We start from the raw sequence: 22983 nt of genomic DNA on the forward strand, positions 1-22983 counted from the left end.
CCTCTACCCTTGCTACCTAGCCAAGGGTGGTCACTTTCGCTGAGGCTGTTTCCTCATGTGGAAAACAGGGATAATAAGCTTGCCACCACTGGGATGGTGGCAAAAGTGCAGTCAGGAAGAACTTGTGGAGGGCCCGGCCCCCAGGGAGCACCAGGTAACCCGTGTGTGCTTGTCTCGCCCTGCACCAGTTTGGCTCCCTCTTCAAACCTTACATCAGATACTGCATGGAGGAGGAGGGCTGCATGGAGTACATGCGCGGCCTGCTGCGCGACAATGACCTCTTCCGGGCCTATGTCACGGTGAGGGCTGGCCTGGCCGGCTGGTGGGCAGGGGTGGAGGTCGGTGGGCCCACCTGGGCTGCAGGTGTGCAGGACCTAGCAGTGGGCGGGGCCCTGGGCGGGACCTGCCCTCAGCCCCGCCTCTGTCTCCCGCCTCAGTGGGCCGAGAAGCACCAGCAGTGCCAGCGGCTGAAGCTGAGCGACATGCTGGCAAAGCCCCACCAGCGCCTCACCAAATACCCACTCCTGCTCAAGTCGGTGTTGAGAAAGACCGAGGAGCCACACGCCAAGGAGGCCATCATCACCATGGTAACCGGGACAGTTTGGTGGGGGTCTCTCTGAGGCTCTCTGCCCCTCTCTGACCCTGGGCCTGAACCTCCATCGTCTGCCCCCAGATCGATTCCGTGGAGCGCTTCATCCACCACGTGAACACGTGCATGCGGCAGCGACAGGAGCGGCAGCGGCTGGCAGCAGTGGTGAGCCGCATCGACGCCTACGAGGTGGTGGAGGGCAGCAATGACGAGGTGGACAAGGTAGGCATTCTGGCCCTGTTGGGAGGGGAGCGAGGACCAAACTGGTAGACATGGTCTAGGTTGGAATCTCACCTGGGGACTCGTAGCTGAGATGGGGAGTCATACCCTGACCTCTCCCACCCCTGCTCCCCAACCCCCAGCTCCTAAAGGAATTTCTGCATCTGGATCTGACAGCGCCCATCCCTGGCGCCTCCCCTGAGGAGACACGACAGCTCCTGCTGGAGGGAAGCCTGAGGATGAAGGAGGGGAAGGACAGCAAGGTGACTCCAGGGCCACCTCCCACCCGGGGCCCCTGCCCCACCCCCTCTTGCCCTGCAGGTTTGGACCACCCCTTCCTGGGCACCTCCTGGACCCTAGCCAGTGGTTCTTAGCTGCCCAGTCAGTTGGGTGGCGATTCAAGAACCAGTGACCTCGTGTGCTCTACAATAGAAACTGAAGAAGAAATAATAAAGAATAGTGACCTTGTGGCCATATGAGGGATGATTGTCTGCGTGCGGTTTGCTCTTTACAAACACAGCAGCCTGGTCACAGCCCATGGGGTGTTGGTCTTGCCCACTTGGTGCCACATGAGCTCCTGGTGGAAGGGAGGGGACACCTAGACCCTTGCTGCTGTGCCATTAATCCTTCAGGTGCTGTGTAACCCAGAGCCTACAAACCATGATTTTAAAATTACCACCCTTTCCCTCTTTAGTTTCAACTTTTAATTGAAATAAATTGTAAGCATGTTGCTCGAGGAAGGAAAACCATCTTGTTCTTCATTTTAATTTTACTCTCAGGCTCATGGGGGGTGGGCAGAGGAGGTGTTTGACAAAGTCTGAGTATCCCCAGGAGAGCGTGTTATGGCAGACAGGCTGAGGGTCCCTGCCTGAGGCCCCAGTACCCTGGCCCTGAGCCCTGGCCTTTCCCACTCCCCCTGCCACTCAGATGGATGTGTACTGCTTCCTCTTCACGGACCTGCTCTTGGTGACCAAAGCAGTGAAGAAGGCTGAGAGGACGAAGGTCATCAGGCCACCACTGCTGGTGGACAAGATCGTGTGCCGGGAACTGCGGGACCCTGGTGAGGAGCCTGGGCCCCTGCTCCTGGGCCAGGGCTGTGATGGGCGGGGGCCGTGGTCTTAGCCAACACTGATTCGAACCGTTCTGAACCAGGCTCCTTCCTCCTCATCTACCTGAACGAGTTCCACAGTGCTGTGGGGGCCTACACATTCCAGGCCAGTGGCCAGGCTTTGTGCCGTGGCTGGGTGGATGCCATTTACAATGCCCAGGTGAGAGCAGAGTGGTGCGCAGGCAGGCGGTCAGGGAGACCTGGCGACGGCTGCAGCCCACTCTGCCCCTGTGCACCCCCAACCCACCTGCAGAACCAGCTGCAGCAGCTTCGTGCCCAGGAGCACCCCGGCAGCCAGCAACACCTGCAGAGCCTGGAGGAGGAGGAAGATGAGCAGGAGGAGGATGAGGAGGAAGACGAGGAAGACGAGGAAGCTGGGGAGAGTAGCACTTCAGCTGCCAGCTCCCCCACCATCCTGCGGAAAAGCAGCAACAGCCTGGACTCCCAGCACTGGTATGCTTGCCCGGGACCACACAGCAGGCAGGGCAGGCACTCCAGCCCCAGACTCCTGACCCCAAGGCCACCGTACTGGGCAGGTGCCAGCCCAACACCTTCCTCTGAATGGCTTCATGTTGTGAACCCAGTAGGGGGTGGGGGTGGGTTCTGTGTCCCACCAGAGTCCAGATGGGGATGACAAATGATTTTAAACTTGAATGCCAACTCTGATTCATTAGTAGCTGCCTGGAGCTGCGCTGAGCTGAGGACTTGTACACTGTATGCAGCAGGAAAGAGCTCTGTGATGGTGACAGACGCCATTACTGATGTCTGTGTTGTGGGCACAGGGATTGGCAGAGCTGGTCCGTGGGCCACATCTTGCCATCTCTGAGCCTGAAGCTCTGGCAGGGAAGAGGCTGTAGACCTCTGCATTGCCCAGCACGAGGCTGTACCAGGCCCTGCTGGGTTTCTTTTGTGGGGGCTAACTCTCTCCTCCCGGCCCCACAGTGCCTCAGATGGGTCCACGGAGACGCTGGCCATGGTCGTGGTGGAGCCTGGGGAGACACTGTCCTCTCCCGAGTTCGAGGGCGGCTCCCAGTCCGACGAGACCTCGCTCAGTGCCACCGCCTCATCTGTCACCCCCACCAGCGAGCTGCTACCCCTGGGCCCGGTGGACAGCCGCTCCTGCTCTATGGACTCCGCCTACGGCACCCTCTCCCCCACCTCCTTGCAAGACTTTGTGACCCCAGCTCCTATGATGGAGCCAGCACCCCGGCCCCCAGAGTTACCACCAGCCCCTTCACCCCCACCCTCGCCCCGCCTCCGCCGCCGCACCCCCGTCCAGCTGCTGCCCCATCTGCCTCACTTGCTCAAGTCCAAATCTGAGGCCAGCCTCCTCCAGCTGCTGTCAGGGGTTACCGCCCATGGAGTGCCCTTAGCCTCCAGCCGCAGCCTGTCGGAACTCTGCTTGACTGCTACAGTCCCTGGCACTAGGACTCGGTGCTCCCCTCAGGAAGCGGGGCCCAGCTGGAATTGCCAGGGGGCACCAAGCCCTGGCAGTGGCCCCGAGCTATCAGAGACGGAGTTCAGAACCAATTGCCTGGCTGGGGAGCCTGAAGGACCTGCCAAGAGGAGTAGAGAGCTGCCTTCCGGGGCCTTGCCCAGGGTCCAGCCCGAGCTCCCCCCAGGGATCTCTGCCCAGCACAGGAAGCTGACGCTGGCTCAGCTCTACCGAATCAGGACCACCCTGCTGCTCAACTCCACGCTCACTGCCTCGTGAGTGGCCTGGCCTGGGATAGAGGGCAGGTGGCCCAGCATGCTGGCATTGGGGTCACTGAGCCCCGGGAGTGGGTAGGGGCACTGTCACGGTTGGGAACAGATGGCATGTAGAGGTGTGCATGGGAGAGGGAGGCTGCCGCAGCGCCTGGGTGAGTATCTGCAGTGAGCAGTGGTGAAGGGGCCTAAGAATTCCAGCGGGGAGGAGTGGGTGGCCACAGCCCCTCTGAGTGGCAGCAGCCAAGAAAGGACTGTCTCTCCCCTCCCCTGCAGGGAGGTCTGAGCAGAGCGAGGCCCCCAAGGGTGCCACTGACCACGGAACAGCGGACAGCATGCCTCCTGAGGCGTGCCGGCCTCTGTTCCAGCTACTGCCTTGTGTATACACAAGCCGGAATGCCAGGCAGGACCCCCTGCCACTGCCCCGGGCCAATTGCACTTTGCCAGACTGGATGGAAGTGGAAAAGGGCTTGTCGGAGCCTGAGACCCAGGCTGCAGTACCCCTTCCCACCCCTACCCCCCACCCCCCGTGGCTACCATCTCTAACCTCCCCCCTACATACACACCTGCCCAGGCAGGATCCCTTCCCTGCTACTCCCTGAGGTCACCAGCTCCAATCCTCTGGGCTGGTCTCCAGGGGGGGCGCACATCTACTCTCATCTGACCCCAAATGGGACATTCCCCTGCCCTCACCCCCCTCTTCCCTCCCAGTTCCACTGGCCACCCCAGGCTTGGGTTGGGCTCTGTGTAAAGTTGCATATTTATTGAGCTTTTGATTATTTTATAAAGACTTGTATATACTCCACTGGAAAGAGTCCTTTGCTTTTGGAACCCACCCCTTTCGGGCCTCAGGTGCAACTGAGCTGCTGTCCTGCCCCAGCTACAGTGGGGCACCACCGGAAGAGACCATGGGAAGCAGGAGTGAATTAAGGAGGCAGAGGTCACCTGACCAACACCTGAGATCAACCCCTGTCCCTTGCCACAGCCATGACGTACACCATTAGAGCCCCCCAGAGGTGCCACAGAGTGCCCTTCCCTGGGATGCTGGTGTGAGCTTATGCCAGGGTGGGTGATATGTCTCAGGCTGTACTGGGAATGCTCCCTAGGACTCCCCTCCAGGGAGGGGGCCTCTGAGACACACACACACACACACACACACACACACAATCTGGGGAGGATGGGTCTTCCACCTGACTCTGAGGCCCAGGGGCAGGGAAGTCACCTCATCTCCAAGCGGTAGTCTCAGGGTTGGGGCTAGAATCCAGGGGTGGCACCCAGGAAGCAGCCCTGTCCTATTAACACCTTGTTCCCCAAAGGCCGCCTCAGGTGAGCCCATGTGTGCTGGGGGTCAGGCCAGCGGGCTGGGGGCTCCACTTCCAGACGCCTACTGGCCCCGCCCTGACCTTTACCCCTGAGGCGGGCTTACCCGGTGGCGCGGGGTGGGGCGGACAGGAACTGTGGCGGGCAGAGCGGGCTGAGTGGGGAAGCCCCCAGCCGTGCACGCCTGTCAAAGGGCCCAGAGCGGCGCCAGGGCCATGGAGCATTGGCCCCGGGGCTGTACAGTGGTGGCTGCGGTGAGTGGAGACGCGGGGAGCGGCCTGGAACCTCCTCTGGGCCTGGCTCCCCTGCGGGGCAAAGGAAGGGGCCTCCTGAGTTTCTGCTCTCGCCTTCGCTGGGGGCTGGGCCACCCCCCCACCCCTGACCTAGTTAGAGGCTCAGCTGGGGCGGAACCCTTCCGCTGAGAGGAAACACCTTGCCAGGGAGCTGAGGGATCTGGGGGCCCCAGGCAGAGAAAGATCAGGGTCCCTCCAGCACCTTAGAAAAAGCACGGGTGGGGATGGAGCTGCCTGATTCTGCCCTGGTGGAGGGTAACCGGTGGGAGGGGCTGGCAGGAGCCTTTCCTCTGCTTCTTCCAAGCCTGTGCAGAGGGGGTTAGAAAGTTAGGCTCACCCTCACCATAGGCACCCGTTCTGCAGAAGAATCTGCGAAGTGGGCTGCTCTGCGGGCAAATGCTGGGGTCTCTGAAGTTAGGGAGACTGGACAGGAAGAGGCCCCAGCGTGGATGAGCCACGCTGGGGTCCAGCAGCACCTTTCCCCCAGGCTCTCCTCCTCGTGCTGCTGGGCACCCAGGGCCAGTGCAGCACTCCCCGCCCCACGTGTGACTGTGCCCACAACTCAGAGAAGAGGAACGCTCTGTCCTGTTGCAGGGGCTGTCCAGCAGGTGAGTAGCGAAATGGGTGGGAGGGGTGTGGGGGACGTGAGGGCAGACCAAGGACAGGGGTCTGGCAGGGGTGGGGAGAGTTGGCAGGCAGGTCAGGGATGGGGTGAGGGGAGGCTGGAAGAGAAGTAGGGAGCCAGACATAGGAGGGGAGGGAGGGGAAGGTCAGAGCCCTCTGACTATCTGACCCCAGTCTGGGTTCCACAGGGCACTATCTGACGGCCCCCTGCACAAAGCCTTGTGACAACATCACCTGCCTTCCGTGCCCCCAGGGAACCTTCCTGGCCAGGGAGAACCACCATGAAACCAGCTGTACCCGCTGCCAGGCCTGTGATGAGCAGGGTGAGGGGCTGCCTACTGCTCAGTGGGGGGAGTCCTGAGGACAGGCTGTGGCCAGGGTCTTTCTGAAGGAAGTGGCTGGCTTGGGCCCCACCTGTGGGTGTGAGGGCCCTGTGCCCACCCATCTCAGGCCCTTCCACCCTGATCCTGCCTGAGATGCCTTCGTGCCCTCTCTTCCTGGCGACTTTCCTGTCTCTGTATAGGATTCAGACTTTGGTGTGTGGTGATTCTGCGCTTCTCTCTCATTTGAGCTGGCCCCGTTTCTGGTCTATCCTGTCTCTGTTCTTTGGGAGATCTGCCCCACCTCTCCATGGGGGTATCTTCCCCTAATGACCTCTGCTCTCCCCATCTCCCTGCATCCCCCGCCAGCCTCCCAGGTAGCCCTGAAGAACTGCTCAGCAGAGGCAGACACTCGCTGCGGCTGCAGGCCAGACTGGTTTGTGGAGTGCTTGGTCACGCACTGCATTGGCGGCTCACCCTTCCGCTGCCACCCATGCCTAGACTGTGGGACCCTGAACCGCCACACATGGGTGCCCTGTGAGTACCCTCTCCGGATGAGCTATCTACCCCCACACCCCATCCCCCTGCCTCCCTCTTTTGACCCGTACCATCTATTGGACTGCAGGTTCCAGCAGAGACACCGACTGTGGGACCTGTCTGCCTGGCTTCTTCGAATATGGCAACAGTTGTGTGTCCTGCCCCATGTAACTTCCTGGCTGCCCTGGTCTGGGGGGAGGCTGGGAACAGAGTCGGGGTCCAGGGGCAAAGAGGAGGGACCAGGGGCAAGGCCCTATGGTGGGTAGGCCCCGCTTCAGGCAAACATTGTGTGGTAAAAGGAAATCTGGATTCACCTATGCCAGATAAATAAGGATTCCTTTAGTAATCCTTCCAGCTGTACATTAGGAATAGGATTTGTCACTTACAGAGAGTCACACTGATATAGTTTCAAACTTGGGCTGAGATTCTCTGGGGGATCGTGGGCAAGTTACTTCACCACTCTGACCTGTGGCTGCCCCATCTGAACATGGGGACGTTGTTAGTAGGTCTGCCTCAGAATATCTACCATTTCCAGACACTGTTCCAGATGCTGGGTATACACAGGGAACAAAGTAGACAAATCATGGTCCTTATGAAGTTGATATCCTAGTCACTCTCAATTTGGTCGAGAAGAAGCTCCATAAATAGTGGTCGTTGATATTCCTGGGGACACAGGTGATATTTCAGCAATACCTCAGGAACATTCTTGGGTTGAGTGCAGCTCCTAGGGAAGAGGCCTAGGGAAGGAAAGGCCTTCAGGATGGAGATGTCAGGCCGTCCTGGGGAGCCCCTCCTGCTGTGTAGGCCTCATCCCCCACCCCAGCCCCTCCCCTTGCAGGAGCACCTTCTGGAGCTGTCCTGAGCCCTGTGCGGCAGTCTGTGGCTGGAGGCAGAGTAGGTGGTGTGCTGGGAATGCAAGTGGGAGAGCTGGGATGAGCCAAGGGGACGTTGGGGGGTGGCTACCACCCACCACCCACCAGCTGCTTTTTCAGTGTTCTGGGTCCAGGTGCTTCTGGCAGGCCTGGTGGTCCCACTCCTGCTTGGTGCCACCCTGACCTTCATATACTGCCGCTGCCAGCCCCGCAAGCCCATGGTTCCCGGTAAGCGCATGTTTGCACATCCACGCGCACACACACGCACACACACATACACACCCACACCCCCAGGGGCCGGAGGTCAGGATGGGTAGCCCGGTGCCCATTCAGCCCTGATGGGGAGGGGAACTAAGGGAGGGAGTCCTGGGGTGTATGTGCAGAGGAATCCAAGAGGAGCTGGACCAGCACCGAGGTTCAGGAGACCTGCCTGGTTGCTGATTAGATTCTCTTGTCTCAGCAGATGAAACTGGGACGGAGGCCCTGGCCCCGCTGCAGGTAAGAATCTCAGTAATGTTCTAGAAGAGGGTGAGCAAGCACCTAGGCCTGAGCCTTCTGGAGCTGACAGGTCGGGCCTTGTTAAAACTCATGGTCCCCCCCGTGCATGGCATGGTATCTGGCATGGAGTAGACCTCATGAACACATGTGCTGAGTAATCACTGAGTGAGAGCAGCACAGTACTTACACACAAGCGACTCTCTGAGATCCAGAGAGTCTGCTGGGATCCAGACAGGTAAACAGGAGCCAACAGTTCAGTGGGATGAGTGCCACTATGGTGAGGTCGGGGGCAGGGTACCCAGGCAGAGGATCTAGCTCTTTCACTGGGCCAGGTGAGAGAGCATGGCTGAGGGGCCGGGCGGGGGGGAGCTGCACTGGGGGTATTTGCTGGCTAGAGACCCCAGCAGAGGGGCCCTACTAAGTACGTAGGGCTGACCTGGGGTCTCTCTTGGCTTCCAGGTCACCCACTTCTCACCCCCAAATGGTGCCCACACCCTTTTGGAGCCACCCAGCAGCAGTGAGAAGGTCTGCACCGTCCAGTTGGTAGGCAATAGCTGGACCTCTGGTTCCCCTCAGATTCAGGAAGTGCCCTGCCAGGAGGTGCCATGGTCCTGGGACCAGCTGCCCAGCAGAGCTCTTGGTAAGGCACATCAGTGGCCTGAGGCCTTGACTCCATTCTCCTAAGTCCAAGGTGGAAAGCCGTGGTTTCTTGAGGCGCCCCTTGCCCACTTCCCTTCCCCTAACTCACCTGGTGACCCTGCCTGGGTGCCCACCTCTACCCTTTGGCCGCAGCCCGCATTCCCATTGGCTCTCTCTGGCCCGCCCCTAGGCCTGCCGCAGCCGCTGCCGCCGCCTCCGCCTCCGCCTCCCGTTCCTTCCTCAGGGCTCCCTACGGGCTCGGCAGCCGCCATGCTCCAGCCGGGTCCGCAGCTCTATGACGTGATGGATGCGGTGCCCGCGCGGCGCTGGAAAGAGTTCGTGCGCACGCTGGGGCTGCGAGAGGCCGAGATCGAGGCCGTGGAGGTGGAGGTCGGCCGCTTCCGCGACCAGCAGTACGAGATGCTCAAGCGCTGGCGCCAGCAGCAGCCCGCGGGCTTGAGCGCTATCTACGCGGCCCTGGAGCGCATGGGGCTGGACGGCTGTGCTGAGGACCTGCGCAGCCGCCTTCAGCGCAGCCCGTGACGCGGGGCCCCTCCGCCAACTGGAGGCTCTGGTGGCCCTTACAGAAGCCCTAAGTACCGTTACTTATGCGTGTAGACATATTATGTCACTTATTAAGCCTCTGGGACGACCCTGCTTAGAGGCGCCAGCCGGCCTCACGCCTGCGCACCCCGTGTTCGGGTTAAGGCAAAGCATCAATAAACATCAGGAGGGCGTCACGAGATTGCTCGGCTGTTTCTCAGCCAGAGTTTGGTGGAGGCCTTGGTATTAAATTTATGAGAAAAGCAAATGCTTGGTGTTTCCGCGGTGCTGGGGTGTTAAGTGGCCTGGGCTTGGTTTCCCGGGAGCGTCGAAAGGGCCAGAAGTCTTGCCACCCAGGGTCTGGGACCCACGGTGGGGACCAGAGTGGCCCTTAGCGCCCAAGCCTGCTCCTCCGTCTCTGCTGTGGCTCAATTACCCCGAGGAGAGGAAGTCGGCGACAGCGAACGAGTGAACATGAGCCCCGGGCGACTGCGAGAGCTTTAATGGGGGTGCGAGACAGCGGGGACCGGGAAGGCAGCAGTCGGAGACAGGGTCAGGGCCCCTTGTCCTCCACTCACTCCACCAGGGCAGTGAAAGGGTCCAGGGAGCTCGGGGCCTGGCTTGGAACGGCGCACGCAGACTTCACTGGAGGAAGGTGGGGGCAGAGGTGGGGCCCCGGGAGCGGCAACTCCGTCCCGACGGGCAATTTGCAGTTTTCATCGTTTCTGGTAAACAAATGACTGAGAGGAAACCCTCGACGGGGATGGGAAATGCAGCCCGGGCGCATATCTGGGTCAGGGAGGAAGGAAAACCCCTTCCCCGAGCGCGGGGCCTGCCTCCGCCCAGGATGCGCCAGCGACGCGGGTTCCGGGGTGCGGGGGAGGGAGCTGAAGCCCGGCGCACACCCCGAGGGAAAACAAAGTCACCACCCACGGGGCTGGGAAAAGCTCTGCACACGCAGACATTCAACGAACATGCAAATATATGTAAATAGGCATGCAAATAAGCAGCAGCTTTTACGTCAACGACTTGGGCACTTTTTCTGGGCGACTGCAGCGGTGGGCGCGCTCCAGCGTGGTCCCGGGCTGGGAATGCGAGGGCCGAGTTGAGGGTCAGGGAGGGGTTCCAGCTTAGGAGGGGAGGGCGGCGTGGCTCCCAGCCCTTCCGTCCAGGCCGGGGCGGGGGGGCTGCTCCCCCCTAGAGCTCGCGAGGATGCGAGCAGGAAAGCGGCATCTAGTACTTAGCGATGTCCCCCTTCTTCAGGATGATCTGTCGCTGCCAGGGCGCCAGCTTGGTCTCATCGTAGCCCAGCGTCCTCAGCTTCTCCGACTGCTCTTTTTCCCGCTGCATCTCCTCCTGCTTCTGTCGCTCCTCCTCTTTCCTAGGCATGGGGTGGGGCAGAACCGCGGGCAAGGGTGAGAGGGTGGGCCAGGCTCACCGGTGGCAAGGACTGGGTTACTGAGGGCAGGGGCTGGGTTGCTTAGGACAGAGGGACTAATAAATGGTAGGCAGAAGGGTTAGGTGACTAGAGACAGGGTTGGCTCAGGAGGCTGGCAGGTGGGATTCCTGGGGACAGACTGGAATCCTGGGGGCACTCATAAGAGCTGGGTGGGCAAGAGACAGTGGTTGGGTTACTGCTGGCTGGGGGTGTTACTGGAAACAGGTGCTGAGTCACAGTGTGGCAGAAGGTGAGGAAGGGTGGTTATGAGGGCAGGAGATGAGATTATGGGGGCTAGGACCTGACTTACTGGGGACTGGGTTTGGGCTGCTGGGGAGCAGAGGGACCACATTATTGGGAGACAGTAATTAGGGACAAATTATTAGAACATGGGGGCTAGATCTGCACTGCTGACAAGGTAGCCCCTGAGCACATACGGCTGTTGAGCACTTGAAATGTAGGGATTGAGATGTATTGCAGGCAGAAGGTACACAGGGCATCTCAAAGACTTAAGATTTAAAAAGAGTGTAGAACATCTCATTAATTTTTCTATTGATTATATATTGAAATATGTAATTTCAATTGAAGATATACTTATTGAAATATATAACTGAATTTTGACACATTGGATTATATAAAACACACTATGAAAATTAAGTTCACCTATATCTTTTTTTTTTCAACTTGGCTGGTAGAAAGGTTAACATCACATATGTGGCTCGCATTATATTTCTATCAGCACTGGGCTAGATTACTGGGGGTAGAAACTAAGTTTTGAGCAAAAGATGACCAAGGTTATTGATACTGAGGTTGGGTTCAATGCGGAGCAGAAAGACTAGGTTAATGGGAGATGGGGGCTGGGTAATTGGGGACGTAGTTATTACAGCAAAGAGCTAGACTCTGAGGGACAGGGGCTAAGTTATTGGGGGAAGGGGCCTGGTGGCATTATTGGGAACACAGAGGCTGTGCTATGGTGCTGAGTGACAAGGGGATGTGCTCAAGATGGGGCTGGATAAAGAGGCAAAAGGACAAGCCTCTGTGACTGGGTGTCGGGAGGGGAGGCAGGTCAAGCCCAGCCCCACACTCACCGCTTCTGCTCCCTAGAAGGAAAAAGAGACAGCATTAGTTGGTGCCACCATTTCAGGGATACAATCAAGACACCTTGCCAGGCCCTGAATCTTTCAGACCTCCAGCTCACCTCTCCTCTTCTAGCTTCTTCCGCAGGAGGTCCCGCCTCCAGGCAGGCATGCTGGCCAGCCGGGCCTCCTCTTCCTCCTCCTGAAACATAAGTACAAAGCTTCAGGGCCAGCATGGCCTGGGAGGTAGGGGGCCAGAGGAGGTGTACCCCCAACCTGGGAGACCTGCACCAATCAGGGACAACAGAACACAGATGGGATTCCTGGAAGAGACCCTTTTGATGCCCTTCTAGAGGGCAAATGGATGAAAGCCCATGGTCACAGCCGCGTTGGAGGAGGTCTCCTGTAACCCTTCCCCAATAACTCAGGCCCAAGTCCTAGAGGCTGTGCCAGAGCGGTCAGAGCTGAGTATAGGAGGTGTAGGTGGAGAGCAGAGAATGAGATTCTGTACAGAGGCATGTGGACAGATGGCCCCAGGCCTGTGACCCAGAATCTCTGGGCAGACCCATACTTGGGCCCCCAAAGACCCTGCCAGCTCAGAGAAGCTCAGGCTGCACCCCGGTTCCAATGTGAAGGACCTTCTGGCCCATGCCTGCTCTATTCCCAAATGGAGTCGGCACCAGCTCTACAACTGTGCGCTGCAATGACACTTGTGCGGGGCATCCAACACAGGCAGCTTACAGAAAAGAGTTTTATTACTTGTATGTTACATAGGAGAACATGTCACACGGAACACTGCACACATGGCTCCCTTGAGCTCAGCCAAAGAGGTAGCTGTGAATTCCAGTAAAAAACCAAAGAGGGAGAGCCACACAGCCCCAAGGGGGACCTTCAGTCCCTCACTTAGAGGGGCTGCTTCTTCCACCTGGCTCCACACAGAGCCAGGTAAGGCTGTAGGGCCAGAGGGGAACACCTGGTTTGCCCTGTGCCATGCCCAGCCTATTCCGGCCAACTCCCCACATCCAGCCATGATGGGACTTCAAAGGCTGAAGCAGCCTGGTCCTGGCTTTCTGGATGTTCCAAGGCCACCGTCCTGGGTTCTTCCTGCCCGCTTCTGGCCTTTGGAGGGAATCCAGGCCCGGGTTAAGATGCTTGAGAGTCAATTCCGAATTCTGCTGCTTCTATGTCAAAGAGCTCTGCCTCCTTCTCCTTCCAGAAGGAGAAGCTGCGGTCGATGTAGCGGCAGATGTCCTCGTTGCTGAACTCGCCCATCTCAGACACCAGCTCCAAGGGGTCTTCGGCGGGGACTTCGGAACTTAGAGGAGCCAACGTCGGAGGAGGGGCGGCTGGCGGGGGCGTGGGGGGCGGCTGTGGCGCAGGGGCCGGGTCCTCGGGCTGCCCCTCCGGCCAGTCCTCAGCCTGAGCTGGTTCGACCTCTTGGTCCAGCTTCCTCTCTTCTTCCTTCTCCTCCTCCTTCTTCTCCTCTTCTTCCTCCTCCTCCTCCTCCTCCTCCTCCTCCGTTTGCTCCTTCTCAGCATCTTCCTCCCAGGCCGGCTTAGCTTCTGGGCTGTCTCCAAAGAACTGGCGCCTGAGGTCCTCAAAGCCGTCGCTCCAGCCACGCCGGCCGGCCTCCACCTCCTCAAGCACCACGCGGTGGAAGAGGCGGATGAGCTCCCACGGATGGCTGCCCAGCCGGTCGAACATCTCATAACATAGCAGGTGGCGGAACTTGCGCTCCTCGCGGCTCAGGCCCATCTCGAGCAGCTGGAAGTAGCCGAGCATGAAGAGGTCGAGCGTGAGGCTGTCGTAAGGCGGGGGCGCGCCGCCATCCAGGGGCGGCAGGAAGTGCTCAGGCCAGTACAGGCCGTGTGCTAGGCTTGGGCCGCTGGGCTGGTGCGCAGGCACCTGCTGCAGCAAGCTCCGCCAGTGGCCCAGCAGCTTGCCCACCACCTGCCGCTGCTTCAGCAGGCGCAGCAGCCGCTCTTCATGACCGTCGCCCTCCAGCGACTGGGGGTCGTCCGCGGCCTTGAGGGCCTCGGGGGCGGGGCCGGCGCCGGCGGCCACCACACGGGGCAACAGTTTGCGCAGGCGCGCCTGGGCCTGGCGCCCAGGGCCGCCGAAGGCCCACTTGCGCCAGTGCTCCAGGAAGAGGTAGACGATGCGCTCCTTGCGCATGTCGATGTAGTCCTGGACACCGCGCAGCTCGGTGGGGAGCGGAGGCCTGCGTGCCAGCTGCTCTGGCTCGGGCAGCGCCGCCTGGCGGCCTGCTTCCTCCGGCGGGCTCAGGGTGCCTAGAGACTCCCGGGCCGGCTGCAGGCCGTTGGCGACAGCGGCGCTCGGCTCGCCAGGACCGGCCGCCACGTAGTCCTCCTCGAGAATGGGCTCGCAGCCTGGGGTGCCGGCGGGCAGCGAGAGCTTTCGGCACGGACCGCGCGGGGGCGGGGAGTCCTGGGCGCGCCGCTCGTAGATGGCGCGGAGGTGCTTCACCGAGACGCCGCACTCGAGGATCTCGCGCTCTATGGCCTCGCGGCACCAGCTGAGCGAGTGCGAGCGACCCAGACAGAGCGGACCCGGCCTCCAGGGCGCGTCGGACAGCGGTGCCAGTAGCTGGCCCGTGTCGGCGGCCAGCAGCTCGGCCAGGTGAGCGGGCCGGCCGCCCAGTGCAGCCAGCAGCGTGGCCAAGTTCTTGAGCAGCGTGGAGATCTTGCTGCACCAGGCAGGCAGGCTGACGGCGCGGCCGTGCATGCGGCGCGGGTCGACGGTGAAGCGCGGCGCCGACAGAGCGGCAGAGATGGGCAGTAGCTGCTCCAGTTCCAGCTCCAGCTGCTCCAGGCGCCCCTCCAGCCTCTGCGCCTTGTACAACACCTGCAGGTTCTCGATTTGCTGCTCGATGCGGAGTACGTCAGCCTCTGTCATGAGCTCGCCGAAGGGCCCGAGGATGCCGTTGTGCTCACGGGAGTACCTCCAGCCCTCGCGGGGGTAGCAGCACGAGCTGCCGGCCATCAGCTAAGGCGGGGAAGACAAGAGAGGGGAGGGAGGCGGGTCTCCCTCTGGCCCGGCTCCTGCAGGGGCCGCCGGGGGGCGCCCTTTGCATGTCCCAGGTGGTGTAATGGCTCCGCGGGGCTGAGTTTGCAGGGACCGGCCACGCCTGGCCGGCGGGCGATTACGCTGGGGCGAGGCTTCGGCCCAGGAAGCCGCTCCGGGCGCTGGGTAGTGTCCACTTTGGTCGCTGGCGGGGACACAGCCGGTCGTTGGGCGCTGTTGCAGAGGCAGGGCGGGCAGACGGGGGCTTCACGCCTGGCTTGGTTGCACATTACACCACCGAAGAACATGCAAAAGGCATTGAAGCTGCGACGCGATCAGCGGCCCTCTCCCACCTCATTCAAGGTCTGCGATTTTGAGGCCAGATCCCAGCAAGGCCTCTCCTTGCTCCAAACTGATGACCCCTTCTTAAGCTCCCCTGTGGCCCAAGCTCTCTCTGTCCACAATGTCAGTTTTAGTGCTGAATGAGAGGCTCTTAAAGAGGTCGAAGCTGTGGCTTCCACGCCTATTCCCACCCTCTCTCACCCCTGGAATAATAACACAATTTATAGATCTAGGCTTGTCAGGCTCTTCTTACGGTCTCATTTATTCCTCTTTTCTTCACCTCTAGGTTGCTACTTTAATGCCAGGCTTTTCCCAGGTGGGCGGGCTGCCCTCACCTCCTTACAGGCCTCCCGATTTATCCTGACCCACTGCAATCCCCACATACAAATATGATGATGCCACTTCCCAGTTTAACCCCCCTCCCAGACTCCCCACTGCTCCAGGAGAAAGTCATTTTCTTCAAGGCCAGGCCTTGATTTGACCCCCACTGACCTCCCCAGCTCCAGCCCCTCCCATAGTCCAGTCACCCAGCCACACCCACTCTGACTCCCAGACTTCCCCTGTCCTGTCTGCTTGCTCTTTGCCCCATTCTTCCCATCCACCTCTTGCTCATCTTCCAAGTTTACCTTAGACCTCACTTTCTCTTTCCCTAACACCTTCCTCAGCCCAAACAGGATGGTGGGCTTGGGGGTGCTCCAGTCCTCTGCACACCCCACCACAGCGCTGCCTATATTGTAACAGCCAAGTTATTTGGGGGCACTTATCACTTTATGAAGGTTTTTGTGTTTGCTTGTTGGTTGACCCCCTGCACCCCCTCCTGCAGACCCCTCCAGAGCAGGTCCTGATATGTTCCATGAATCCCCAGAGGCTACAACAGTGTGTGACACATGGACAGCACCCAGGAAATGTTTGTTGAGAATGGATCAATGGCAAACCATCCTGCCAGCCAGTGATGAGCAACCTGTCTGACTGACATAGGAAACTGAGGCTGGATGAGGCTCTGTGTCAGTGGCTGGAAAGTGGCAATGCAGGGAAAGAGCCCAGGCCAGTCTGACTGTGACCAAAACCCTCTTGGCTACTCCGAGTGTGGCTTCTGGACCAGCATGGTCAGCGTCACCCAGGAGCTTGTTGCAGAATCTCAGCCCCACCAGGGCTCCCCAGTCAGAATAGGCATTTTTACAAGATCCCAGGCTGCTGGGGGTGGAGGTGGTGGAGAAGACCAGTCCCAGGAGAGGGAGGTCGTCCAACCCTGTTTTTCCTCAAAGGTAATAGGAGTTGCCTGAGGTTGAAGGGCCCCTGGGACAGGCTGGGGTGATGGGGAGGAATGAATGGGCTGTGGATACAGGTGCAGACACCAGGCTCTCTGGGTAGCCCCACCCCGCCCACCTTCCGCTTCTGCTCCTCCTCCTCCTGCATCTTCAGCTGCAGCTTGCGAACCATCACCTGGCGCTTCCACTCGGGAATGGGCCGGCCCTGCTCGTCGTGCGTAGGGATGAGCGCCTCCACGTCGAGCTGCACGCCAGGCGCAGGAGTGGCGGGAGGCGCTGGCGCCAAGCTGCCATTGAGCAGTGGCTGGGGTCCCGCAGCCGGCGGAGTGGGGCTCCGGGCACGTGACGGTGCAGGCGACGCTGGAGGCAGTGGTGAGTCAGGCTGCGGGAAGAAGCGGAGGGGCTGAGCGCGGGAAGGGGCGCGGGGAGCCCTGGAGGGGCGCGTGTCCGACTGCCTACCTGAGTGGCCGGCTGCCCGCTGCCGGAGAACACCGTGGTCAGACCCTTGCTCTGAGGCGTCGGCTTCAGACTCTTGCCCGCCTTGATCTCAGCCAGTAGCTCCGAGTTGTCACCCGTCGGGGACATCATGTTGAAAGACTTGGTGCCTACACGGAGGCAGAAAAGGAGGCGCTGGCTGGGGGTGGGCCGCGTCCCTGCCGCCCCCACCCGCCACTTTACTGCCCTCTCCCCAAGTCAGAACAGGCTGGGAGCCTTCCCTTGGGCCCAGACAGTAGCAATTCAGCCCCGGCCGTGGTCCGTTCGTCTCTGGGGGAGCCTCCCGGGCCCCACCATTCTTCCGGCCCTACTCACGGGATGTGGTGCCCCGGCCCAGAGCCCCCTGGGAGTTCATGATGGCTCTTGGGCCGGCCTTGGGGACTGTAGTAGTGAATGTCTCTGCCCAGCTCCAACACACTACCTGGGAATAGCCAGCCGACCTTTGTCCCAGGTTCCCTGGCTGGGCTGGCCAGGGTGGAGTCTCCCTTCGGCCCTCTCTGCATCAGCAAAGCCCAGTGACCCTTGGACTGAGTCGCCTGAAGCTCCAGGGTTATAGGGACTAGGGACCCTGGATGCTACAACCCAGCGAGTCCCCACCCCACCCCCCACCACAAACCCACAGACAGACGCACGCCGTGCAGACACACTGGTTGCAAGCCTGGAGCACACTTATGGCAAAGCACTGCTCAGCTCTGGGGGACCCAGGAAAGTAGAGCCCTTACTAAGGATATGGGGTGGGGGCACCCCGGAAGAAGGGTCAGGTGGGTAACATGCAAATACCCAGAGCAGAGTTTGCATTTTTCGACCAGGCCAGCGGAGGTGACTGGGGTTTGGGGAGGGGTGTCTTTAGAGCCTGAGGATGGGGTCAGAGCTGGGTGAGAGGAACAAAACAAGCCCACAGCTCCTGGGTTCCCAGGCTGGGGATCACAGAGCACAGTAGCAGGAGGAGGGAAAATGGAAAAGTGCCCGGCAGGCACCATCAGCCAGGTGCAGAATGCATGCAAGTGGGTGTGGTGGGGCTAAGAGGGCAAGTGTGGGGCAGGAGGCCCTGCCTGTGGCATTGAGGACCCCTCAGCTGCCTGTCCCTGGCCCTGCCCTTTCCTCAAGTCCCGTGCCCCTTGGGACTCGCTTTTCCTGAGCAGCCTTGTCCCCCACCCCTGCGCATCAGCCAGCAGCCGCTGACGCAGCTACTTACTCTTCCTGTGCCTCAGGACTCTCACTTCTAGGGATCGAGAGGAGAGAAGTGACAGTGGAGTTAGCAGAAGGAGGGGGCTGGGGTGAGGCTAGGACAGCAGGGACAGTGAGAGAGGGCCAGGGAGGGCAGGAGGAGGGGAGGGCTGTGCAGAGGAGCGGGGAAAGGGGAGGCGGAACTTTCCAGCCCTTCTGACCCTGGCTCAGGCAGTTCTGGAATTCCAAAAGGGTTGTCTACCCAGTTTCCAGCTTTGCTGGTGCCTCTGAGGGCTGGACAGTGCTGCCACAGGCCCTGGCCCCCCTAACAAGGGTCTCAATCTTGGCATTGGGTTGGGATAGGGCCCCTAGCCTAGGTTCTGCTGAGAAGGGGTGTCAGGAGAAGCCTGGAATCGATATTCCTTTTGCTCCTAGCTTCACCCTTGTTCCAAGTTACAGAGGGAAGAATCTGACCCCAGAGCTGAGGACCTTTCCGGAGGCTCAGCTGGTGGTAGACATGCTACCGTGGGCTCTGGTCTGTAGGGGCTGGGGCTCCCTAGGAACCCCAGAGAGCCCAGGCTGGCCCTGCCCTGGACCCTACAGTGTCCTTGCACTCCTAGTCAGGGATGAAGCATTGGATGGTGCCACTAAGCATCGTCCCTGCACTGAGTGGCTGGGTGAGGAAGGCATCCCCCTGCCAGCATCAGCACCTGCAGGCACCATCTCCTGGGCCTTCCAGAAGCCCCGGTGTGTGGACTGCCCCATATCACAGAAGAGATGCCCGGGAATCCTGGTCACCAGGCTAGCTCTATAAAAGGATGATCAGGAAAGTCACCAGGAGGGGCAGGGCATGATGGGTCACTGGCCTTGTCCCCAAAGCCAAGCCCTGGCTGGCCTAGCCCCCCTCCCCCCCCAGGAGAGATCTGGCTAGGAAGAGTCCCTGATGCTTCTGAGAAGGGCTCAGGGCTGTAGCGAGCTTGGAAGAACGGAACGCAGAATAGACGTCCTGCAGGGAGGTTGGCCAGCAGCCCTGCCTCCTTGAAGCCAGCTCTACTTCTTAGAGCTTCTCTCTAGCACCAGTTCATCAGAAATACCAGCCACCAGATCTGAGAGGCCTTCCCCACTGGATGGGAAGCAGGCCCAGGGTGAGAAGGGGACTTGCCCCAGGTCACCCAGCTCAGTTCTCTTCACCCAGCAGAGTCTTTCCTTAGGGTCAAGTCCTCACTGGGGGAGGGGCCCCAAGAACAGTAGGAAAAGAGGAAGCACTCGGGCAGTCGCAGCTGGGGAGGGGGCGTTGTCTAGGTTTCCCTCCCACTTCGGGGCTAGCGCCGCCCCCGCGCCCTACTCACTGCCTGTGGAGGAGGAGGAGCGACGCTGCCCGCAGCCAGGGCCGGGGCCCTCAAAGGGCAAAGGCGGAGCCGGCGGCGGCGAGCTCAGGCCCTCCGGCAAGGGAGGCGGCGGCGGGGGCGGTGGGGGCAGCTCCCTGGACGCCTTGGAGTCCGCGGCGCAGCCGTTGTGCACATGGTTCCCGGGGAGCAGCACCGCCTGTGGGGGAGCGGAGGGGCCAGCGAGTGAGAAGCAGGAGGCCCGGCCGGGTCCAGGGCGGCCGGCGGGTGCGGACTGGCGGGCACACACCTCTTCGCTGTGTGCCATGCCGGGGCGTGCGGCCAGCGGCTCCCCGGGACAGCGGCCCAGCTGGCGGTAGTAGTCCCCCGTGCTGGGCTGCTTGCTGAAGGCGCGGGGCTTGCGGCTAGAGTCCTGTCTCCGCAGCCCGTTGTGGCCGTCGTGGGAGCTCAGCTGCAGGAAAACAGCGGGGGAGTGGGTTTCAGGCCCTTGTCCCCAATGCCTCCCACGCCGCCCCACTCCCAGCTCTTTACCTTCCCGGGGGGATCGCGGCCAGCGGCCGTTGAAGGTGCAGCTAGCCGTGTTCCTAGAGCCTCCCTTTCTCAGAGCGGGGATGGGGCGAGGGTCATGGGGGCTTCGGTGGAAGGGCGGGCTTGGTTGGCCCTACACGGAGAGGTTCTGGGCACGGGCCAAGGGGTGCAGAGGCCCCCACTAAGGCTAGAAGGGGCGGGCCCAGGGGCGGGGTGGCCCAGCCCAGACGCCAGGGGGAGCCGGAGAAGGGACAGCTCCCAGCTTAGCCACCGCTAAAGTCTCAGCTGCACCCCAGTCCCGGCTGCCACACCGTCCCGCCGGTCCCCAAGACTCCGTCGAACCCTCTGGCGGGGATCCCGACCCCGAGGGAGCCCTCTCGAGAGCCCGTGACCTATGAGGCTCCTGCTTGCCCAGGGCTCTCGGCCGCCCAGCCCGGGGATGGGACTGCTCCTACCTGTACCGGTGCTGGTGGCCCCCGCTGTGCACCTGGTGGCGGGGGCGGCATGGACCCGACACCTGCGCTACCTGATCCTTCCTCTCAGGTTACAGCCCAGCCCGTGCCCGCCCGCGCGTTTGAGCGCCTATGAGCTCTGTCGGCCTGACATCACCCAGGCCCGCCAATCCTGGGCTGAACCCCCCCATACCCCCAGCAGTGGGGGATGCCACAAGGGCACCAACTGCTCTGTCACACCTGGTCGCTGCACTGCGCCTGCCCCGCCGGCCAGATGTGGCCCCGCCCCCTGCGCTTTTCTTCCTCCGCTGGGTACTGAGCACCAGGGCCTTCATCCCATCTCCACATCCCTCCATCCACCAAGACAGTATGTGGGCTTGACAGCGAGCAGTGAAGCTCCCTGGTATCTGGCCCCCCTGGGTTCCGGGTCACGCCCCTGCCCTTCCCTTCCCGCATCTGGAAACCATCGCCATGCGCGAAAGCGACACCGACACCCGCGCCCAAGCCTCGGGTTTCAGGGGCGGCAAGGCGGCTCGGGTGACAGTGCAGCGCCTGCCCCATTGCAGCTGCCTCCCGCTAAGCCCAGCCTGGGAGAGTAGGGCAGGAGGCAGCGGGGCCAAAGGCCGAGTTACCCGGTGGGGGCTGTGCCCTGCCCCACCCGCCAGCCCGTTCGTCCCCGCGGTGGCCCCGGACCCTCCAGGCCCCACCTGACCCGGCTCACGTTGCAGGAAACGGGACACCGCAGGATTTGTTTTCTGGGCCAGCCCGCCCCCTAGGCGCCCCCTGCAGCCCTGAGGCGCAGACGCCACGACCCTGCTCCAGTGGCCGTCAGGCAACCCTGCCAGGGGGCTGGGGGCACTGCAGGCACACAAAGGGCCCTTTGTGGAGCAGTCTGCAGTCTGCGGTCTGGCACGCACACACCCGGGAGGGGCTCGGGGACCCGGAGTTCTGGTGCTCTTGCTCAGGGGAGAGGAGGGGGCATAGGTCGGCCACCTGTGCTGTGGGCTTTGAGCAGGGCCCAGAAGCTTGGTGGAGTGAAGTCCCCAGGGCCTCAGGCCCCTGAAGGCCTCTCCTGGGCCCCACCTTGTGGAGATGAAAGGGAACCCGACTGAGAGCTTGGTCTGAGGTGGCATGAAAGGGTGCAGGTGGAGTCACTGTGCAGGCTCCCTCCCTCCCCTCTGCCTGGTGGTGGCCTTGTGACCTGGGTCACCTGAGCGAATTGGTTACTCAGCTTAGCCCTGGAGTGGCTTGCCTTGGGCCTGAGACAGAACTACAAGGTTAGGGCCCCACAGGACCCCTGGAGGCCTGTACCCCATATTCAACCACCATACTCAGGTTGGCCCCCACCTCTCAGATCAGACTTGCTCTGTCCCGTTGGCCAGTACCCCAGAGCCTCCCTGCCCAGGACTCTCAGAGCTGTCCAGATCAGCCCTCTGACCCCGCCCCTGCTCCTGAGCCTCAGACAGGATCCAAGAGGCCCTGCCATCTGGGCACCTTGCACTCAACATGTCCACACTGCACTCCTCTTTTCACAGGCTTGCTTCTGCCCCAGGGGTCCCATCTCAGGCCTGGCCCTTCCATCCACCCAGGACCTCAAGCTCCAAACTGGGAAGTTGGCCTCCGTTCACCGCTCCCTCAGCCCTGACTGAGTGCCAAGTCCTGCCTAGTGCTCTCGCCTTGCCTCCACCCTCCTCCTGGCCCTAGTCGTCAAGCCACACCTCTTGTATCTCCCACCCCGAAGATACCCCCCTTTGGGAGACATTCTCCACCTGAGCCCAGGGCCCGCAGGCATGTGTAGGTCTGTGCACCGGCTGTTTGCGTGTATTCTCTGCTGACTCCATGACTACCCTGCCACCCTGTGCAAGAGATGGCAAGGACCCAGCTCCCGGAGAGGCACAGCTGTCTGGGTATATATTCCTTCCCCTTCCCCTGCCCCTAGTTCCCCAGAGGCCAGTGACTTTATCTTTCTCATCTCCCTGTCCCCAGTGCCCAGCCTTGAGCCCCCATGGGGCTGGCCAGGAATGTAGACTCTTGAACAGGCCACTGGCCCAGGGACCCCCCAGCCCTGTGCCCACGAATAAGGCAGTCCTTGGCTTCTACTGCCCCCCATTATCCCAGGTCCGGTGGGGGCTCACTACCTCCTTCTTGAAGGCCTGGGTCTCCACATGGCGGAGTTTGCTCTTGGTCTGCATGTAGATGTCAGCTGCGTGAAGCCCCACAGGGGGCTTGGGAGCTGGGTAGCCCGGTGGGGGTGGGGGCAGCTGGGTGCCCGGGGGTGGGGGTGGTGGAGGGAAGCTGGGTGGTGGCGGTGGCGGTGTGGCTCTCTCCAGCTTGCCTTGGGCCAGGCTCAGCTCTGGGCTCAGCATGTCCACGTAGCTCTGGATATCTGCAGCTCTGGTGCTGGGAAGCCCTGGGGGAAGGAAAGCTGGGTTTGCGAGTTTGCAGAGACACTGTCCCCCAGGGCTGAGACCCTCTACTGCCTGTAAACAACTTGCCAAGGGGTGAGGCGGACTCGGGCGCAGCGCAGCCTGGTATGGCCCCACCCTCGCCCTGGCCCTGCCCTCCCCCAGCCTTGCAC

General features: G+C 61.2%; 4 protein-coding genes across 18 annotated transcripts in view; 2 read left to right on the forward strand and 2 right to left on the reverse strand.

The window, feature by feature from the left end:
- PLEKHG5 (pleckstrin homology and RhoGEF domain containing G5) overlaps positions 1-4428 on the forward strand; it is a 45144-nt gene extending 40716 nt beyond the window's left edge. For 6 of the 8 annotated variants that reach the window (XM_074334160.1, XM_074334158.1, XM_074334166.1 and 3 more), the window contains 9 exons: positions 189-299; positions 438-587; positions 674-811; positions 952-1071; positions 1736-1868; positions 1961-2076; positions 2170-2369; positions 2859-3626; positions 3900-4428. In XM_074334160.1, coding sequence (XP_074190261.1) covers positions 189-299; positions 438-587; positions 674-811; positions 952-1071; positions 1736-1868; positions 1961-2076; positions 2170-2369; positions 2859-3626; positions 3900-3909 — 1746 coding nt within the window. In that variant the 3' untranslated portion in view covers positions 3910-4428. Of the gene's footprint in view, positions 1-188; positions 300-437; positions 588-673; positions 812-951; positions 1072-1735; positions 1869-1960; positions 2077-2169; positions 2370-2858; positions 3631-3899 lie in introns of those variants that run through there. The other 2 variants (XM_074334159.1, XM_074334163.1) reach the window with 1 other exon arrangement.
- Positions 4429-4571: 143 nt separating this feature from the next.
- On the forward strand, positions 4572-9537 carry TNFRSF25 (TNF receptor superfamily member 25). Of its 5 annotated transcripts, none has more exons than XM_074334174.1 (10): positions 4572-5197; positions 5724-5844; positions 6049-6183; positions 6550-6717; positions 6806-6884; positions 7556-7611; positions 7710-7817; positions 8050-8087; positions 8547-8727; positions 8917-9537. In XM_074334174.1, exons 1-10 carry the CDS (start codon positions 5159-5161, stop codon positions 9267-9269), a joined length of 1278 nt encoding a protein of 425 aa, XP_074190275.1. In that variant the 5' UTR covers positions 4572-5158; the 3' UTR covers positions 9270-9537. The 5 variants fall into 5 exon arrangements, with proteins under 5 accessions (XP_074190275.1, XP_074190277.1, XP_074190276.1 ...); XM_074334176.1 differs by having other exon boundaries at positions 8664-8727; XM_074334175.1 differs by having other exon boundaries at positions 8053-8087.
- Positions 9538-9749: 212 nt separating this feature from the next.
- LOC109455266 (espin) overlaps positions 9750-22983 on the reverse strand; it is a 31219-nt gene continuing 17985 nt past the window's right edge. For 2 of the 4 annotated variants that reach the window (XM_074334169.1, XM_074334167.1), the window contains 9 exons: positions 22544-22815; positions 19715-19876; positions 19429-19624; positions 18108-18134; positions 16877-17022; positions 16536-16799; positions 11906-11985; positions 11796-11807; positions 9750-10650 (listed from right to left, as the gene is read on the reverse strand). In XM_074334169.1, coding sequence (XP_074190270.1) covers positions 10503-10650; positions 11796-11807; positions 11906-11985; positions 16536-16799; positions 16877-17022; positions 18108-18134; positions 19429-19624; positions 19715-19876; positions 22544-22815 — 1307 coding nt within the window. In that variant the 3' untranslated portion in view covers positions 9750-10502. Of the gene's footprint in view, positions 10651-11795; positions 11808-11905; positions 11986-16535; positions 16800-16876; positions 17023-18107; positions 18135-19428; positions 19877-22543; positions 22816-22983 lie in introns of all 4 variants that reach the window. The other 2 variants (XM_074334168.1, XM_019746725.2) reach the window with 2 other exon arrangements.
- Positions 12521-16525, reverse strand: LOC141572056 (espin-like protein). Its single transcript, XM_074334173.1, has one exon. It carries the CDS (start codon positions 14784-14786, stop codon positions 12927-12929), a length of 1860 nt encoding a protein of 619 aa, XP_074190274.1. The 5' UTR covers positions 14787-16525; the 3' UTR covers positions 12521-12926.

This window comes from Rhinolophus sinicus, linkage group LG06, assembly GCF_036562045.2.
Source record: "Rhinolophus sinicus isolate RSC01 linkage group LG06, ASM3656204v1, whole genome shotgun sequence".
Classification (NCBI taxonomy): domain Eukaryota; kingdom Metazoa; phylum Chordata; class Mammalia; order Chiroptera; family Rhinolophidae; genus Rhinolophus; species Rhinolophus sinicus.

Coding starts and splice junctions, on each gene's coding strand:
- TNFRSF25 (XM_074334179.1), top strand. CDS start 5,159: ATGGAGCATTGGCCCCGGGGCTGTACAGTGGTGGCTGCG. Junction 5,198..5,723: donor GCTGTACAGTGGTGGCTGCG/GTGAGTGGAGAC, acceptor CCTTTCCCCCAG/GCTCTCCTCCTCGTGCTGCT. Junction 6,184..6,549: donor CCAGGCCTGTGATGAGCAGG/GTGAGGGGCTGC, acceptor ATCCCCCGCCAG/CCTCCCAGGTAGCCCTGAAG.
- LOC141572056 (XM_074334173.1), bottom strand. CDS start 14,786: ATGGCCGGCAGCTCGTGCTGCTACCCCCGCGAGGGCTGGAGGTACTCC.